The following is a 19,728-nucleotide window of genomic DNA, read 5'->3' as shown; positions in this document are numbered from 1 at the left end:
CAAAAGATCAACAAGGATAAAGAAGATGTGAACACTATAATCAACTAAACCTAACTGATGGCTATAGAAAACACCACCCAACAACAGCCAGATACACATTATTCTCAAGTATACATGAAACATTCTCCAGGATAAAGCATGTTATGCCATAAAACAAGCCTCAATAAATTTAAAAGGACTGGAATCATACAAAGTATGATCTGTGACTACAGTGGGATTAAATTAGGAATCAATGACGGAAGAACTTTTTTTTGTGAACAGAAATTCACAAACATGGAGATTAAACACATTTCTAAACAACTAATGGGTTAAAGAAGAAATCACAGGAAATTAGAAAATACTTTGAAATAAATGGAAACAAAAACACAACACACCAAAACTCATGGAATGCAGCTAAAGCAGTGGTTAGAAGGAAATTTATAGCTTTAAATGTCTGTATTAAAAAAGAAGAAAGGGGGCTTCCCTGGTGGCCCAGTGGTTGGGAGTCCACTTGCCGATGCAGGGGACACAGGTTCGTGCCCCGGTCCGGGAAGACCCCCACATGCCGTGGAGCGGCTGGGCCCGTGAGCTATGGCCGCTGAGCCTGCGCGTCCGGAGCAGAGGCCATAACAGTGAGAGGCCCGCGTACCGCAAAAAAAAAAAAAAAGAAAGGGACTTGCCTGGTGTCATAGTGGTTAAGAATATAACTGACAGGACTTCCCTGGTGGCTCAGTGATTAAGACTCTGCTTGCCAATGCAGGGGACACGGGTTCGAGCCCTGATCCGGGAAGATCCCACATGACGCGGAGCAACTAAGCCCATGTGCCACAACTGAGCCTGCACTCTAGAGCCCGTGAGCCACAACTACTGAGCCCGTGCACCTAGAGCCCCTGCTCTGCAACAAGAGAAGCCACTGCAATAAGAAGCCCGCACACCGCAACGAACAGTAGCCCCCGCTCGCCGCAACTAGAGAAAGCCTGCGTGCAGCAATGAAGACCCAATGCAGCCAAAAATATATAAAATTTAAAAAAAAAAAAAGACTTCACCTGCTAATGCAGGGGACATGGGTTAAATCCCTGATCCAGGAAGATCCCACATGCCACAGAGCAACTAAGCCCGTGTGCTGCAACTACTGAGCCTGCGTGCCACAAATACCAAAGCCCACACACCTAGAGCCCGTGCTCCACAACAAGAGAAGCCACCGCAATGAGAAGCCCACACACCACAACAAAGAGTAGCCCCCACTTGTCACAACTAGAGAAAGCCCGTGAGCAGCAACAAAGATCCAACACTGCCAAAAATAAAATCAATAAAAAAGAAGACAGATCTCAATCAATAACTTAAACTTCTACCTATATGAAAGAAGTTGGACACAAAAGGCCACCTATAGTATGATTCCATTTATATGAAATACCAGAATAGGCAAATCCATAGAGACAGAAAGTAAATTAATGGTTGTCAGGGACTGGGGGGAGGGGAGAATAAGGAGTGACTGCTAACAGGTAAGAGGTTTCTTTTTGTAGTAATAAAATGTGCTGGAATTAGTTGTAATGGTTGCACATCCTTGTGAATTATACTAAAACCACTGAACTGTATACTTTAAAAGGGTAAAATTTTGGGTATATGAATTATATGAGAATAGTGCGATTATGTTTTTTAAAAAGATAATTGTTTAACCAAAACTAAAAACAATGTAGTGTGGGGTAAACAAATGTAGAAGTAACATACTTAAAAGTAACTGTGATACAACAGTACAAAGGCAAGAAGGGAGAAATGTAAGGTTCTTTAAACATACATGAAAAGTATACTTGAAAGTGTACCATGATTAAGTTAAAGAAAAAAGTAACTGCCTTACACACAGTGGATATTTCACAAAAACATATTGCATGAAGGTTTAGAGCTCAATGAGCTTGTGGTCAGCCTTTAGAAAAGCAGGCCTAAAATGAATACCTGTCTTTTTAATAATACAAATATACACACACAAATGTGTATACACACATATGTATACACACACAGACATATATATATATATATATATATATACACCCATGCACATATACAAAAGATACTTACCAGAACAGAATAAATGTGCAAACATCGGTAAACAGGGGAAAAATCAACAAGATCCTGAACAGTTAAAACCTGAAAAATAAAACCATTTTTAAAAAATTATAGGTCAAAAAAAAAAAAAATTATAGGTCAAACTACTAGTCTACTGTTGAATAATATAAAGTTAGACAAGGAGATTCATGGACTTCGTACTATAACATTTATCAACTATAAAAAGCACACACTATAAACACAATGCTTATTTTGTTTTGGCATTTGTTTAGTAATTCATTCTGCATATATTTATCATCATTGTTGACTATTTTAGATTATAAGGTAATAAAGGGGAGAGACTGTATATCTTTATCATGCTTGATAGATTGCCAGAAAATTGCTATGGATAACTAGATACATCATTATTGCTTCTGGTAAAGATGGTGCACAAATGTATGATTTACCTATAGATGAAGTTCCTTCTCTTATGCACGACTTATAATTATTTCATCAAATTGAAGAAATCATCATTATTATTTTATGGAACACTAACGAAGGAAAAAAAACACTACCACTTGAAACTGTAGTATCATCAATTTTAAGATTTTTCCCGATTCTGAGATGTTAATAATATTTTTTAAAGTACATCTTACAATTAAAGAAACAGTAATATAAAGTTCCCCAAACTTGAGAAATAAACTCTTTTTAAAGGAACACATTTCTATTCTCATGAATCCTCTGAGTGAACTTAAATTATTTTTATTATAGAGTTACTTATTTGGGAAAATGATAGAAACAAAATGTAGTAATAATTAAATAGATTGGAAAGAACAGGGAAACAACCAAGTTTCTCTTAGAGTATGGATTTGGGTGTCGGGCCTGATGGCAATGTTCCCAGCAATTAAAGATATACAAAACAGACTACGGAAAATTGAGACACGAAGACTAGATGGTCCATTTTTACCATTCTGAATCTCAAGGGAGAAAAGACTTACAGAGATTCTCTGAATATTGATTAAGAAAGAGCAAAAAAGTAGATTTCAAAAACATTTATTTCATTTCAAGGGACTAATCAGGCCACATTAATTCCACATTAGAAAGACATTAAACTATTTAAGGCTGTTTATTTATCTGTATATCAGACATCTACTATATATGCAAACATAAATGTATATACATACATATATACATATTAACATACATATACGTACACACACATATATATACACACACACACTCACAAATACATACAGACTCACTCATCCTCAGGCATATAGTGCAAATGTACATACTGAACACTCAGCGGTTCCCCCAAACACAGAGACGCCATGGACACATATTTATATGGTTCCTTTTTAATCAATCAATTAAAAGATCTTACTACACCCCAACAGTGTCCTTAGAAAAAGAATTTAAACTCTCACTGACAAGGCAAAACTTATAAACAATTGGGAATACTAGACTCCTTATGGTATTAACTAAATTCAAAAGGAATTCAACGGAAAAGATAAAAAGTAGGCTCAACAGAAGACTTCGTGGAGGGAACAAAAGAAGCACTAGAACTAGGAATGAATTTGAATGAAGAGGATAAAAGAAAGCAAATATTTAGGACAATTTCAAGGTTTCTAGACTTAGTAAAACTTTTTTAAGAAATTGAAAACTTAACTTTAATCATATTAAAATTATTTTGTAGTATCTCAGCACCAGCCGAAGGAAAAAAAGGTAGGCTATCCAGAATTAGTCTAAATGGCAAGGTTAAGCCATCATGCAATTAAATGTCTGCCACAGGTAATTAAATTATCAGTGATCACTACAAAAATAGCATTAAATTTACACTTTTACTGCTAATTATGGCAGAAAACCTAGGTTCAACTATCTGCAGCTTACAAATATAATCTACAATATATCTTGTTTATCTGTCAATTACTCAGTCTAACATTTCAGACGACTCCTTTGCCCTAATAGCTCATTACAAACTGATCTACGTAAATTCAGTTTCCACATGGCAAGACTGAGCGTCACACAGACAACATTACAACTCAAGAGAAAAAAGACATCCAATAATAGATGAGGGAGGGAGGAAGGAAAGAAAGGAAAAAAGGAAGAAAAGAAAGGAAGGAAGGAAGAAAGAAAGATAGAAACAAAAAAAGATACAAAGAAAGAAACAAATTCCCATCACCTCCTCTTCATTCTCATCCTCTTCCTCAAATACAGGTTTCAATACAATTTCATTCCTTTCTTCTGGAATTCTATCATTTATATATATAGTCTTCCCAAATTTTACATTATTTTGCTTCTGCAGAATAACACTGAAGAGTTTCTGCTGCTGTGCCTATTTGGGAAAAAGAAAAATTAAGTTTATTTGAAAAATTATTGTAGTCAAAATTCGTTCAAGAAGTTATTCATATTTTCTCATATTTTTAATGTCTGTAGGTATAGGATCTGGAATGATGTCCCATTTTTGTTCATGATTTGCACCCTCCTTTTTTCAACAGTCTTGCAGAGGTTATCAATTTTATCTGAAAAGACTAAGAACCAACTTTTGTCTTTGCTGATACTCCCTTTTGTATTTTGTTTTCTATTATATTGATTTCTACTCTTGATTATCTCCTTCCAGTTTCTTTTTTTCAATTTTATTTTATTGTGGTAAGCACTAACATGAGATCTACCCTCAAATTTTTAAGTGTACATACATATTACATTATTAATATGTATATCAATAATTTAATACATTATTGTTGATAGGTATAATACTGATATTTATAGAAGACCTCTAGAGTTTGTTCATCATTTTTTTTTTTTTTTGGCCGCACTGTGCAGCTTGTGTGATCTTAGTTCCCCGACCAGGGACAGAACTGGGCCCACGGCAGTGAAAGCTCAGAGTTCTAACTGAGACAGGCCTAGGACCTGGGACCCTTTGCTTCAATGCTGCAAAACTTGCACCTGGACGAACCTCTCCTCCAGCAACAAAATACAAAGAAACTATAAGGGACTAAAAATAACTGCATGCATGCACAGTTGGGGCAAACTATGGACAAAAGATACAAAGGGACCAAAAAACCCCACTGCCACTTTTTAAGAGCCCAGAGCAAAAGCAGGGTACTGCGCATGCCCTCTACACATGAGGCCACCTAAAGGGTGGGCAAAACACCTAAGTCACCCCTCCGGCCTGACCCATGGACACACCCCTACCCTCACCCCATATAAGGAACAAGCTCGCCCCTCCTCAGGGAGTAAGCAAGCAAGGGAACCTGTTGTCTGTTCTCACTCCCCCCCTGCTGCAGCAGGGGCCCCAGTAAAGCCTTGGCTGAATTTCTTGTCTGGCCTCTAGTCAATTTCTACTGATTAGGGAAGGCCAAGAACCCTGGTAGGTATCACTAACCACTGGACTGCCAAGGAATTCCCTAGAGCTTGTTCATCTATACTGAAACTTTATGTCTGTTGATTAGTAACTCCTCATTTCCCCCTGGTAACCACCATCCCACTCTTTGATTCTACGAATTTGACTAAGATAGCTGATAATTTCCTTTTTAAAGACTGGATAGTATTCCATTACAGGTACATACCACATTTTCTTAATCCATTCATTTGTCAATGGACGTTTACATTGTTTCCACATCTTAGATATTGTGAATAATGCTGCAAAGAGCATGGGAGTGCTAATATTCGTCAAGACCCCGATTTCAGGTTTTTTGGATAAATACCCATAGTAGAACATATGATAGCTCCATTGTTAACTTTTTTTTTTAATTAGTTGATTTATTTTAAATTTTTTTTGGCTGTGTTGGGTCTTCATTGCTGCGCATGGACTTGCTCTAGTTGTGGCAAGCAGTGCTCTTGGATGCAGTGCTCGGGCTTCTCATTGTGGTGGCCTCTCTTGTTGCGGAGCGCAGGCTCTAGGCACGTGGGCTTCAGTAGTTGTGGCATGCAGGCTCAGTAGTTGTGGTTCGTGAGCTCTAGAGCGCAGGCTTAGCAGTTGTGGCACACGGGCTTAGTTGCTTTGTGGCATGTGGGATCTTACCAGACCAGGGCTCAAACCCATGTCCCCTGCATTGGCAGGCAGATTCTTAACCACTGTGCCACCAGGGAAGTCCCCATTGTTAACTTTTTGAGGAACCTCCATACTGTTTTCCATAGCAGCTACACCATTATGCATTCCCGCCAACATTTTGCAAGAGTTCTAATTTCTCTACATCCTTACCAACACTTGCTATCTTTTGTTTTTTTGATAATAGCCATCTCGAGAGGTGTAAAGTGACATCCCATTGTGATTTTGATTTGCATTTCCCTAATGGTTAATAAAGTTTAGCATCTTTTCATATATCTGTTGGCCACTTTTATGTCTCCTTTGGAGAAATGTCTTTTCAAATCCCTAGCTCACTTTTTAATCAGGTGATTAGTTTTGTTTTGTTTTGTTTTTTGCTATTAAGTTGTATGATTTCCTTACATATTTTGGAGACTAACCCCTAATCAGATATACAGTTTGCAAGTATTTTCTTCCATTCCGTAGGTTGTCTTTTCACTCTGTTTCCTTTGCTATGCAGAAGCTTTTGAGTTAGATGCAATTCCACTTATTTTTGTTTATGTTGCCTGTGCTTTTTGTGTCACATCAATACTTCTACTTTCATTGAGTTTAACTTGCTACTGTTTCTCTAACTTCTTGAAATGGATACTTAGGATCATTGATTTCTGCCTTTCTTTCCTAATTTATAAATTTAAGCCTACAAATTTCCCTTAAACTTGACTTTTATCATATCCTACCAGTTTTTCATATATCACATTTTCATTATAATTCAAAATATTTTCTGGTTTCAAATGAGTTTCTTCTTTGACCCATGGGTTATTTAGAATTTTATTTCTTAATTTCCAAATATATAGGGATTTTCTACTTATCTATTTATTACCAGTTTCAGGAATAATTCCAATGTGGCCAGATAATATGTTCTGTATTATTTCAATCCTTTGAAATGTATTGACATTTCCTCTATGGACCAAAACATAATCAATTTTGATAAATGTTCTTTAAAAATGTATATTCTGGGGCTTCCCTGGTGGTGCAGTGGTTGAGAGTCCGCCTGCCGATGCAGGGGACACGGGTTCGTGCCCCGGTCCGGGAAGATCCCACATGCTGCGGGGCGGCTGGGCCCGTGAGCCGTGGCCGCTGAGCCTGCGCGTCCGGAGCCTGTGCTCCGCAACGGGAGAGGCCACAACGGTGAGAGGCCCGCGTACCGAAAAAAAAAAAAAAATGTATATTCTGAAATCAAGAGATACAGTGTTACATGTGTCAATTAGGTCAGGGTTGCTAATCGTTATTTTAAAGGACTAAATCCTTACTATATCTATTGGCTCTAGTAGTTACTGAGAGGAGTGTTGAAATCTATTATGATTGTCAAGATGTCTATTTCTCCTTTTAATTCTGACAATTTTTGCCTTTATATATTTTGAGACTATGTTATTAGATAGAAATAAATTTAGAATTGTTTATTTTCCTGATGAACTGAACTTTTATCACTATGAAATGTTACTCTTTCTTAAGCTTTTTGTCTTAAAGCCTACTTTAATATTAATGTACATACATCAGCTTTCTCTTGGTTAATCTTTTCATGATACAACTCTTCCATCCTTTTGCTTTCAACCTCTCTATATGTTTATATGTAAGATACGTCTTCTGAAAGCAGCATAATTTAACAGTTTTTAAAACTCATATCAATTCCCCTCCCAACTTAAGTACGGTTGTTGTTTCACACTGTTAATTCTATACATACATAAACCTTATAAGATGATCTTGTTTCATACAGCCAATAGATATGTAGTTTTATCCCAAATAGTTGCCCTTTCTATTTACTTCTGCATCTCTGGCCTTCTAACTGGGATGATTTTATGTCTGAAAACACTAATATTTCCTTTAGTGCAGGTCTGCTAAAAAAATTCTCTAGGTTTTTATTTATCTGAAAAATACCTTCATTTCACCTTCATTTCTAAAAGATTTTAGCTAGGTACAGAATTCTAGGTTGACACATAAGGCTTATCAGCACTTCAGATACACTTTTCACTATGTTTTGGCTTCCACTGATTCTGCTGAGAAGTCAGCTATTGACTGATATTATTATTGTCCTTTTGAAGATAATACATTTTTTCCTCTGGCTGTTTTAAATTTTTCTTTGTTAGTTTTCAGTATTTTACTATTATATGCCTAAATATGGGTTTGTATTTCTTCTGCTTAGAATTCATAGCACTTTTGTGGCTTCAAGGTCTGTCCATATTTTTTATGCCCTATTCTCTCTCTTTTCTCCTTCTGGGACTATAATTACTATACATTATACATTAAACCTTTGCACCTTACCCCATATGTCTAAACTCTTTCCTGTACTTTCCATTCTTTTGTCTTTCTGAGCTTCAATTTGGATATTTTCCTCTGACCCATCTTCTGGTTCATTAATTCTTTCTTCAGCTGTGTCTAATATGTTCTGCCTCCTATACGTTGAGTTCTTAATTTGTTAATATATTTTCAGTTTTAGAATCTCCAGATGATTTATGGTTTCCAATGATCTCCAAATTCTCAATCTTGCCTTATAATTCCTTGAATACACTGGGTTGGTCAAAAAGTTCGTTTGGGTTTTTCCATAACATCTTACGGAAAAACCCGAATGAACTTTCTGGCCACGCCAATATTAATTAATTAATATTAAAGTCTATGTCTAATAGTTCCATTATTTAGACTTTGTTTTGCATCCTAGAGTTAAGCTTTATATCAATTACCAATGAGTATACTCCTCTTCCTTTGAGTGATTCAGGTCAAATAATGATTCAATTATTTTAATGACCTTTGGTTTGGAGCACTGTCAACGTTTTACGAAACAATTACCACTAGTTGTTTTTTAAGAGGAAAACCAAATACATTAATTTTAAAACACTAGAAAAATTTAAAAGATATGATACATACAGGAACATACATAAAATATGCTGCCTTAACTCCAATGGATTATTTGTAGAGAAAAATGTCTACTAACCTCACAGAAGGAACTATGGTATCAAGTTGCAAGCTTATTTTATTTTCCACAGAAAATGACCACAGCTTGTGAAGACTAGGAATGCAGAAGTTGTTATCCCACAACTGACTTAATTATTGACAAAAATGAACATTTATACAGATTAATAAGTTGAGAAGCCTTATATTTTTTTTACGCATTTTAGTGATACTTCACTATCAGAACTTCATTATCAGAGATTGAAAAAAACATAGGCTTAATTCCAGGATTTTAATTTCCTTACATAATGCATATTAGTGGAACATTCCCTCTGTTGTGATAGGTCAGATTGTAGCTACTCTGTTCTGTTAGCATGTAGAAAGTTTACCCACTGCCTCTTTAGGGTGAATTTTCTCTGAGGAATACACTACTGCTAATCAGACCTTTCTAATCCCAAGTAATCAGACAATGCAAACCACAGAAATCTAGCTCTGCCCTCACCTAGACCTTAAGGCTGGCTCCAGAGGCTTGTGCTTAAGAAAATCATTATCCCTTCTCCTCCATTACCATTATTAACCTACTCACTGAAAAAAAAAATCAGAATTCCCTTTCTCCCTCTGTGCCCAAACTTATTTTGTCTATGATTTTTGGTTTTCAGAGTAAAAAATTATTTATTTAGAACACTGCTTCCAAACAGTGTTATGTACAAAACTAACATTTCACACATTATCAATAGATACTCCTTGAAAAAAGGGTTCTATGCTCAAATAAGTAAGATAAATATTACATACTTTACCTCCCTTCCAGGGGATTTACAATTCATAAGAAATATGCTTAATTTTATTTAACCCAGGTTTCCAAAACTTATTTGACCATTTAGTCCCATTTTCCCCTAAAGAACACTAATAAAATGTGTGCCAGGGGATATAATATGAAAATGTTAACTGAGACTATGAACTTTAGGTATTTAATGACTAATTAAGCATCACACTACTCATAGTGGATTCATCTATCACATTAGAATGAGGAAAAAAAACCCACTACAAATGCAAGTCTGCCTTTTACTTTAAAAAATTCTCCCTAGAGAAGCTAAAGCTCAGCTCTAAATTCCTTCAAAAAAAAAAACTTTTTGTGCATCTCATGCTAGGCACAGTGCTAGATCTCAGGAAGGTAAAAATAAATAGGATATATCCCCTCACTTTAAAAACTCACTGTCCAGTTAAAAACACAAAATATGCAATTATAATGTAGTGTGAAAAGTACAACAGACATATGCACTGAGGAGGAAGAGACCATCTCTTGCTAGTAGTAGTGAGACAGAGGAAGATAGATTTTACAGATGAAGTGATACTTAAGTCAGCTTTTGGGGGGGAAAAAAGCAGTAATTCATCAGATTGGAAAATTTAGAAGAATGGAAGGCATTCTAGGTAGAGGAAACAACCAGTATAGTCAAAAGTTTATGAGATGTGTACTTCTGTAGCACACAGGAAGAGGGAGTATCCAGAGATGACGCTTTTGTTTCATGCTGAGGAATCTGAACTTAGGTAAAGAGTAACTGGGAATCACTGAAGAGTGAGTGATGTGGTTAAAGTTGAATTTTAGGATAATAAGCAAAAGGAGAAAAGACTAGAGATAAGAAGAATAATTAATTTGATATAACAACAGTCCGGGTATGTACAGCAGAGGATACAGAATCTACAGATAGTTACTAAGTAGGACTTTGTAACAAACTACATAGAGTATAAATACTCCTGAAAAGTCTAAAGTACTCCCCAGTTTCTGGCTTGTGAAAATAGGAGATACTGCTATCTGAGATAGGAAATACAGAAAACACAGATTTAGTGAGAAGATAATGAGGTTACTTTCAGAAATGCTAAGTTTGAAGTTCCTATAGGACATTCGAGTGAATATATAACAAGCAAATCCATAAATGGGACATGAGATCATAGAATTAAACACAAAATACAGAGAACCTCCAAGGGAGGGAGCTACTTAGCAAAGTACAAGGTTTCCATTTATGTCACCTAAGGAGATTCCAGAACCAAACTGTGATTCTGACAAAGTGATGACACTTTATGAGAAACTCCAGAAGGCTTCCAATGCTCAAAAAAACCACAAGATATTAAATGGGTGCAAGAAGGGAAACCAAAATTGAACAAAGCACAAATTTTCTTATCAGATCTTAAGGACTCTAGTTCTTCCACCAGAAGAAAACTCTCTAACTTCTCAGTTTTGTGGGAGACACCTTCTAAAGGAAATATTGTAAGGAAAAAATCCCTATAGACAGATGATTAGGAAAGGTTTCTATATAAAACATCTGTCTTTTGGTTGCAGAGGTAGGGAGCTTGATTGTTTATACAAAAAAAAAAAATAGTGGTGAACCAGGAAGCGTCTATTCCTGCCCAGCAAGAAATTCTCATAAACCTTAAGTCCTAGAGCCCATGATTTGGTGGACTGCCTAGGTAGAAAAAGTCCAAAACCAGTCTACAAAAAACAGGTCAGAGAGAATAAGTTTAATAATGAAACTCTTAATTAAAATGTATAATGGAACATGAACTTTAAACTACTGTTCACACTGAAAAATCTTCCATGTGATTGTGTTTTTTATCCCCATGGCATACACATAATTCCTTGTCCAGATGTAGGAGAAAAAGTACTGAAAACAAGAAGGCAAGATACTGAAGGCAAGAACATAAAGTTGAAGAGCTCACCAGTGGGGAAGAACATTCACTGATCAGAGGCAATCACTCAGGAAGACTTAAGATCCTGAGAATAATGGGAGGTGCTATGGGAAGAATCAATTGCTTCTCTGACTCCCATTTTAGCATAAATTGTACCAGCAGTCCTGTGAGCATCTTGAATTGTTGAAGTGTCAGCAGTGGAGGAGAAGGATGATCTCTTCAGAGGAAAACTATGAAATCCCACACTTTATTCTACCTTAACAGTGAGTTAATATCCAATCTTTTGGTTCTACCGGGGCTTTCTTAACCTATATAGTTCTCTGGAATAATCATATTATCTAGATTCAAAATCTCTGGATTCTTTTCCTGAACTTGGCTTCAAATATTACTCTCTTACACTTTCTTAATATTTATTTTTTCCAGGCTACTAATGTGATGTTCAAACTCTAACTTGCTGGCCTACATTTCTTCTATTTCTGTTCCTATAACACCACCCACAACTAACCATACTCCCCCCATCCCAATGGTAGGGAAAATAGCCCCAGGCCTAGCTTTCATAGAAAAGAGAGGCAAAAAGTGTGGTTTAAATTCTGCTTAGTAGCTTCTTCCTATTTACAGCAAATAAAGATATTTTGGGGAATTTCCTGGAGGTCCAGTGGTTAATACTCAGTGCTCTCACTACCAGGGCCTGGGTTTGATCCCTGGTCAGGGAACTAAGATCCCACAAGCTACTCAGCGTGGCCAAAAAACAAAAAACAACAACAACAAAAAGAATTTTTGTCAACCAAGTATTTAACTAATCTTAACAAGAGATAACTATCAAAATAATTTGAAAATCAAATCTGCTATATGGAGAAAAGGAAACCCTCATAAACTGTTGATGGGAATGTAAATTGATGCATCCGCTGTGGAAAATAGTATGGAGGTTTCTCAAAAAACTAAAAAATAGAGCTACCCTATGACCCAGCAATTCCACTCCTGGGTATACATCCAAAAGCAAAAACAAAAACACTAATTAGAAATGATACATAAACCCCAATGTTCATAGCAGCATTATTTACAATTCCCAAGATATGAAAGTAACCTAAGTGTCCAATACACAGATGAATGGATAAAGAAGATGTGAGATATAGATGCACACACACACACACACACACACACAATGCAATACTACTCAACCATAAAAAAGAATGAAATTTTGCCATTTGCAGCAACATGAATGGACTTGGAGGGCATTATGCTAAGTGAAAGAAATCAGAGAAAGACAAATACTGTATGATACCACGTATACATAGAATCTAAAAAATACAACAAACTAATGAATATACAAAAAAGAAGCAGATTCACAGATATAGAGAACAAACTAGTGGTTACCAGTGGGGAGAGGGAAGAGGGAGGGGCAATATAGGGGTATGGGATTAAGAGGTACAAACTATTAGGTATAAAATAAGCTACAAGGATATATTGCACAACATGTGGAATAGAGCCAATACTTTAAAGTAACTATAAATGAAGTATAACCTTTAAAAATTGTGAATCACTATATTGTAAACCTGTAACTTATATAACATTGTACATCAACTATACTTCAATAAAAAAATAATAATAAAACAATGAGAAAAGTAAAAAAAAAGAAAAGAAAGAAAAGAAAATCTGCTATAGTCCATCTACAGGTAAGAAACACTTAACTACAAATTTTTTAAAAAATGAGACTTTTAAAAAACATTATCGTATATCCTCACAAGTCCTACATTATTGTACATTGTTTTCATTTTTTAAAGTAAATTCATCCTGATAAAGAATTTTCAAACTCAATGCATCCTCAAAGTAAAACAATCTATTAACAAGGCAAATTAACATAGAATATAATACTGTGTAAAGCTGAAACAATTAACAGAAATATAATGGAGATTATCTGATTTATAGGCAATCCTTTAAAAGTTAAAATAGGAAGAAACTTCATATACTGAATTTTAATTTCCTCTGCTGTGGCAATAATCTGATACAGACATATTTCTTGAATTAGAAAAATGAACAGACAACCTAATCAAAAAATGGCCAGAAGACCTAAACAGACATTTCTCCAAAGAAGACATACAGATGGCCAATAGGCACATGAAAAGATGCTCAACATTGCTAATTATTAGAGAAATGCAAATCAAAACTACAATGAGGTATCACCTCACACCAGTCAGAATGGCCATCATTAAAAAGTCTACAAATGATAAATGCTGGAGAGGGTGTAGAGAAAAGGGAACCCTCCTACACTGTTGGTGGGAATGTAAATTGATACAACCACTATGGAAAAAAAAGTATGGAGGTTCCTTAAAAAACTAAAAATTGAGTTGCCATAACATCCAGCAATCCCATACCTGGGCCATATCCACAGAAAACTCTTAATTCGAAAAGATACACGCACCCCAATGTTCACAGCAGCACTGTTTATGATAGCAAAGACATGGAAGCAACCTAAATGTACATCAACAGATGAAGGGATAAAGAACATGTGGTGTATATATATAATGGAATACTACTCAGCCATAAAAAGAATGAATTAATTCTATTTGCAGCAACATGGATGGACCTAGAGATTATCATACTAAGTGAAGAAAGTAAGAAAGAGACAAATACCATACAACATCACTTGTAAGTGGAATATAAAATATGATACAAATGAATTTATTTACAAAACAGAAACAGACTCATAAACACAGAAAACAAACTTAGAATTACCCAAGGGGAAAGGGGGTGGGGGAGAGATAAATTAGGAGTTTGGAATTAGCAGATACAAACTACTATATATAACATAGATAAACAACAAGGTCCTACTGTTTAGCACAGGGAACTGTATTCAATATCCTGTAATAAACCATAACGGAAAAAAAACACGAAAAAGAATATATATACGTATAACTAAATCACTTCGCTGTAAACCAGAAACACAACACTGTAAACCAACGACACTTCAATTTTAAAAAAAAGAAAACAGAGGGACTTCCCAGGTGGCACAGCGCATAAGACTCCACTCTCCCAATGCAGGGGGCCCAGGTTCAATCCCTAGTCAGGGAACTAGATCCCACATGCATGCCGCAACTAAGAGTTCGCATGCCACAACTAAGGAGCCCGCCTGCCGCAACTAAGGAGCCCTGTAGCCGCAGCTAAGGAGCCCACCTACCGCAACTAAGACCCGGCGCAACCAAATAAATAAATAATTAATTTAAAATTTTTTAAAAAAGAAAATAAAAGCTTCTCTAAAGTAGCCTGTAATACTTGAGAAAAAATCAGGAGTTAGAAAGCATGATGAACACAGCTTTATTTCTATGACATTGTGATTATTGAGGGGTTTTAAAAGCAAACTCTTATAAGTTTTAATTCATTTAAATAATTTTAAAACTTTCCATTGGGCTTCCCTGGTAGCGTGGTAGTTGGGAGTCCACCTGCCAGTGCAGGGGACGCGGGTTCGTGCCCCAGTCCGGGAGGATCCCACATGCCACAGAGCGGCTGGGCCCGTGAGCCATGGCCGCTGAGCCTGCACATCCGGAGTTTGTGCTCCGCAGAGGGAGAGGCCACAGCAGTGAGAGGCCCGCGTACCGCAAAAACAAAGAAACAACTTTTTATTACTGAAAATTTCAAATACAAAGTAAACAGATAAATATAATGAACTCTCAAGTTCACATCACCTATCTTCAACAATTAATGTTTATATACCCTTGTTTCATCTATGTCTTTACCTACTCACTCCACAAACACCCCATGCATTGTTTACAATTTTTTTTCAGATAAGACTTACATACATTAAAATATACAGATCTTAACTATACAATTTTGACAAGCGGATATACTTTGTCACGGTATAGAACACTTCCATCTCCCCAGAAAGTTCCCTTGTGTCCCTTCCCAGGCAATCTCCCCACCCAGAGGCAGCTACTGTGTTGATTTTTTTTTTTTAACCTTAAATTAATTTTGCCTGCTTTAGAATTGCATGCAAATAGATATAAGTGTGTGCTTTTCTGTGTCCAGCTTCTGTAGCTCAGCATAATGTCTGGGAGAAATTCATTCCTTCTTATTGCTAAGTAATATCCTATTGCATGAGTACAGCACAATTTGTGTATCCATTCTCCTTTTGATGTCCATTTGGCTTGTTTCCAGTTTTTGGCTAGTTGTGAACAAAGCTGCTGAGCATCGAGCATCGTGAGGATGCGCTTTCATTTCTCACTGGTAAATACCTAGGAGAGTAACTGCTGACTCAAAAGGTAGGTACATTAATTTTATAACTGCCTTTTTGTTACTGAGCTGTAGGAGTTAATTCAAAGATAATATTTTCAAGTTGCTTTAAAAAGAGAACAATTTGTAACCTTAGCATAAAAGGGCTCCCACTTGCCTCTGTGGCTGCCTCTGTTTAGCTAATTTTATACCAAATTTGCTGAAAAAAGTTAATGTGATACTACATACATGGGGAAGATTGCTGAGAGATCAGTTGGTGAATCAAGTTAGATCAACTTTACTTAATTAAATAAGGAATAACTGCAAACAAAAGAAGAAATGCTGATGAAATCCATTCTAAACAAGAATAAGGAAAGCTAAGAAAAGGCTAAAACTAAACAAAAACAAGTATTTTATGTAAGTAAGAAAAGTAAACTTTGGGTATATTCTATAACCTAGATTATTAACTAACATTAAATTAAAAGTCTCCTTTTTAAGAATGTATGTGTAAAACTGAGTCACTCTGCTGTACAGCAGAGATTGGCACAACACTGTAAATCAATTATACTTCAATAAATAAATAAAATTCTACTTTTTAGTCTCACCTGTTTCATTGCTGTTTCACCTATTTTGTCAGAATGTTTGCGAATGCTTTCCAAAAAGTCTTTGAGATCAGACATGGAGATTTCTTTAATATCTTCACGGAGCTTAGGAAGATTTTCTATCATCAGCTGACAAAACCGGTATTGACTAACTCGGGGAAAATACACATTCTCTAATTGTTCCATAGTTTTTAGAGCAGAATAATACCTGTGAGAAGTTAAAAAGAACACTCTATAAAAAGTTCTTATTACATTTATTTTACAAGTAAGTCCAAATAATCAGTCCAACACTCCCAACAAAAAGGATATTGTTATAGTAAAAATAAAATAAATAAAATTAACATTTATTTCTATTTACTAAGCACAAACAAAAACCATATGAAAAAGTTGCAGGATGAAAATTCACTAACAAACAACTTCTTTACTTCATTTCATCGAAATCTATAACATGACAAGCATTATCACAGTCATCACAATACCTTAAATGTATATATGTATAATAGTTCCAAAATTTTTAATCAGAATATTTAGTTATTTGATATATGATTTCATGATATCTCTCCCATCCACATCCCCTACCTTCAAAAAAGTACACGGCACCGGTTTAAATCAAATCAAAGTAAAATATATTTTAAGAAAAATATTTTGGAAAATGTTACACTCTTTAAGGCAATTAGAAATAATATTGTGTCACAAAAACCATTTAAAAAGCCATTAATAGGGCTTCCCTGGTGGCGCAGTGGTTGAGAGTCCACCTGCCGATGCAGGGTACACGGGTTCGTCCCCCGGTCCGGGAGGATCCCACATGCCGCGGAGCGGCTGGGCCTGTGAGCCATGGCCGTTGAGTCTGCGCGTCTGGAGCCTGTGCTCCGCAGCGGGAGATTTCACACACACAAAAAAAGCATTGGTGAAGATGGCAGTGTGGGAAGACGTGGAGTTAGCATCTCCCCACAACTAGGGCGCCTGCCAGCCACTGGTGCGGGGCTGTGACGCCCAAGGACATGGGAGTGAACCAGTTGGAGGTAGGGGGACTGAGCGGGGAGGAGAAGTGGAGGCCAGACAGGATCGGTGCCCCTGAGGACAGGGAGATCAGGAGAGGCAGGTGGGAGGGACTCTCCGGAAGGAGTGGGAGAGGGGCAGAGGGCGATCGCCTGGCCCACTGGGCCCGGGGAGCCTGCTGAGCTCCCAAGCCTGTCCCCCCACCTCCAAAACCCCATCCAGGCCACGCCGGTCCTGGGGGCATAGGAGGGAGGCTGGGGAGATCAGGAGAGGCAGCTGGGAGGGGCCCTCCAGGACGGAGGAACAGGAGAGGAGAGGAGGGTGTTTGCGCCGACCACTGGAGCCCAGGAAGCCTGCTGGGCTCCCAGGTGAGGTCCCCCGCCCTCTGAGACCAGGGGTGGGGGGCACGCCTGGTAACCTTCTGTTCCTTGAGCCTAAGCCCCACCCCCCACAGCCCCCAGGGCCTTTTCCAGACCTGTGGGTCCAGAGCATTGGCCCCACCCACCGCCCATCGCCCTTGCTTAGGCCCCGCCCTCCACATCCCAGGCCTCGCTCCCCCCGCTTTTTTTTCCTTTTCCCTCCTCTTTTTTACTATTGTGGTACTGATGTACCTTCCGGTTGTTGATTCATCTATATTTTTATTTTTACATTCTTTCTAACATATCTGTTAGTTTCCTAGTCTTATTTTATTTTTTACTTTGTTATTGTTCTTTTTTTTTTGCCACCCCACGGGGCTTGCAGGATTTTGGTTCGCGAGCCCGGGGTTGGGAAGAAGCTCCTGCAGTGGGAGCTCCGATATCTGTGTGACAAAAAATAATTTTTTTAAAGAAGAAAAAGAGGGACTTCCCTGGTGGTGCAGTGGTTAAGAGTCCGCCTGCCAATGCAGGGGACACGGGTTCGATCCCTGATCCAGGAAGATCCCACATGCCAGGGAGTAACTGAGCCCATGTGCCACGACTACTGAGCCTGCGCTGTAGAGCCCACGAGCCACAACTACTGAGCCCACATGCCACAACTGCTGAAGCCCGTGTGCCTAGAGCCCGTGATCCACAAGAGAAGCCACCACAATGAGAAGCCCGCGCACTGCAACAAAGAGTAGCCCCCGCTCTCTGCAACTAGAGAAAGTCCACGCACAGCAACAGACCCAATGCAGCCAAAAATAAATAAATTTATAAAACTAAAAAAAAGTTTTAAAAATAAACTCACTTAAAAACAAAAGTAGGTTCACGTAGTACCCAGCACAATGGAAGTAAACAGACCCACCCATATCAAAGCTCACACCAGGAAATTACAGACCACAGATGACAAAGAGAAGATGCTAAAAGAGAGAAAATGTGGGTCACAAACTATGGATGAGAAATCAGAATGACTGCAAACTTGTCAATGGCAAACGTGGAAGCTGGAGGGCATGAAAGATAGGGCGTGTGTGTGTGTGTGTGTGTGTGTGTGTGTGTGTTATATAATAAGCCTACCTAGCATGCAGATGCAGATCTTAGTTTCTAAATACCATTACTCACTAAAAGGAGCTGTACTTTGGAGGACGGCTCCAGATCTAGGGCAAGAAAAGTACAACATGAGTCTGGAACATCTTACTCATTGTATGATAAGCAAGAAAGCACTCAAAGACAAATGAGGACACAGGAACTGGCTTAAGGGGTTCCCCTAGCCAAACTGGGGACAATTTGTGCATCAAAAAGAATAAAGAGAATTACAGATTATAACTCATTTATTTTTTAAAAATCTGTGAGTCCATAGTGATAATCAGAAAAACAGCTAAAAAGAGGAAAAGTTCTTTACATAAAAAAGTCAGCTAATAAATGTTAAAGGAATGATAGAAGTATAAAAATCACCATTTTGTAACCCCAATGTGATACATGACTAAAATAAAAATCCTAAAACCACTGGGTGAAAGACTGTCAAGAAACAGGACTCAAAATATCACCCCCCACAGATTACATATTAATTGCAAAGAGAAAAATATACCTTTTCTTAAGAGATCTGATAGCCATCCCCTTAAACAAATGATCAAATTTAGGATAACCTAGAGATAATCTGATAGCATATACCTTCTGATGTCATACACAATACCACTTATGTTGTACTCATGCCAAAAACATGTAATCTGCATCTAATCATGAGAGAATGATCAAACAAATCCAAAATGCCTTGGTGTACAAGACAACTAACCTTTTCTTTGTTTTTCATGAAAAACAAAGAAAAGTGGGAAGACTATTCTAGATTACAGGGACAAAA

At 37.4% G+C, this 19,728-nt stretch overlaps 1 protein-coding gene across 7 annotated transcripts in view; it reads right to left on the bottom strand.

Annotated features, from left to right (window-relative positions):
• The window catches only part of EXOC6 (exocyst complex component 6), a gene marked incomplete at its 5' end in the record, with an annotated part of 209,091 nt that overhangs the window by 134,650 nt on the left and 54,713 nt on the right, over positions 1-19,728 (bottom strand). For all 7 annotated transcript variants that reach the window (XM_082674090.1, XM_082674094.1, XM_082674096.1 and 4 more), the window contains 3 exons: positions 2,053-2,121; positions 4,202-4,354; positions 16,480-16,684. In XM_082674090.1, the coding sequence (XP_082530216.1) occupies positions 2,053-2,121; positions 4,202-4,354; positions 16,480-16,684 (427 nt within the window). The remainder of the gene's footprint in view (positions 1-2,052; positions 2,122-4,201; positions 4,355-16,479; positions 16,685-19,728) is intronic.

The sequence above is a fragment of the Grampus griseus genome, assembly GCF_964374135.1.
Source record: "Grampus griseus genome assembly, chromosome: 16".
NCBI lineage: Eukaryota > Metazoa > Chordata > Mammalia > Artiodactyla > Delphinidae > Grampus > Grampus griseus.
Note: the sequence above shows the minus strand (reverse complement) of the source record. Positions and strands in the feature narration are given on the sequence as shown.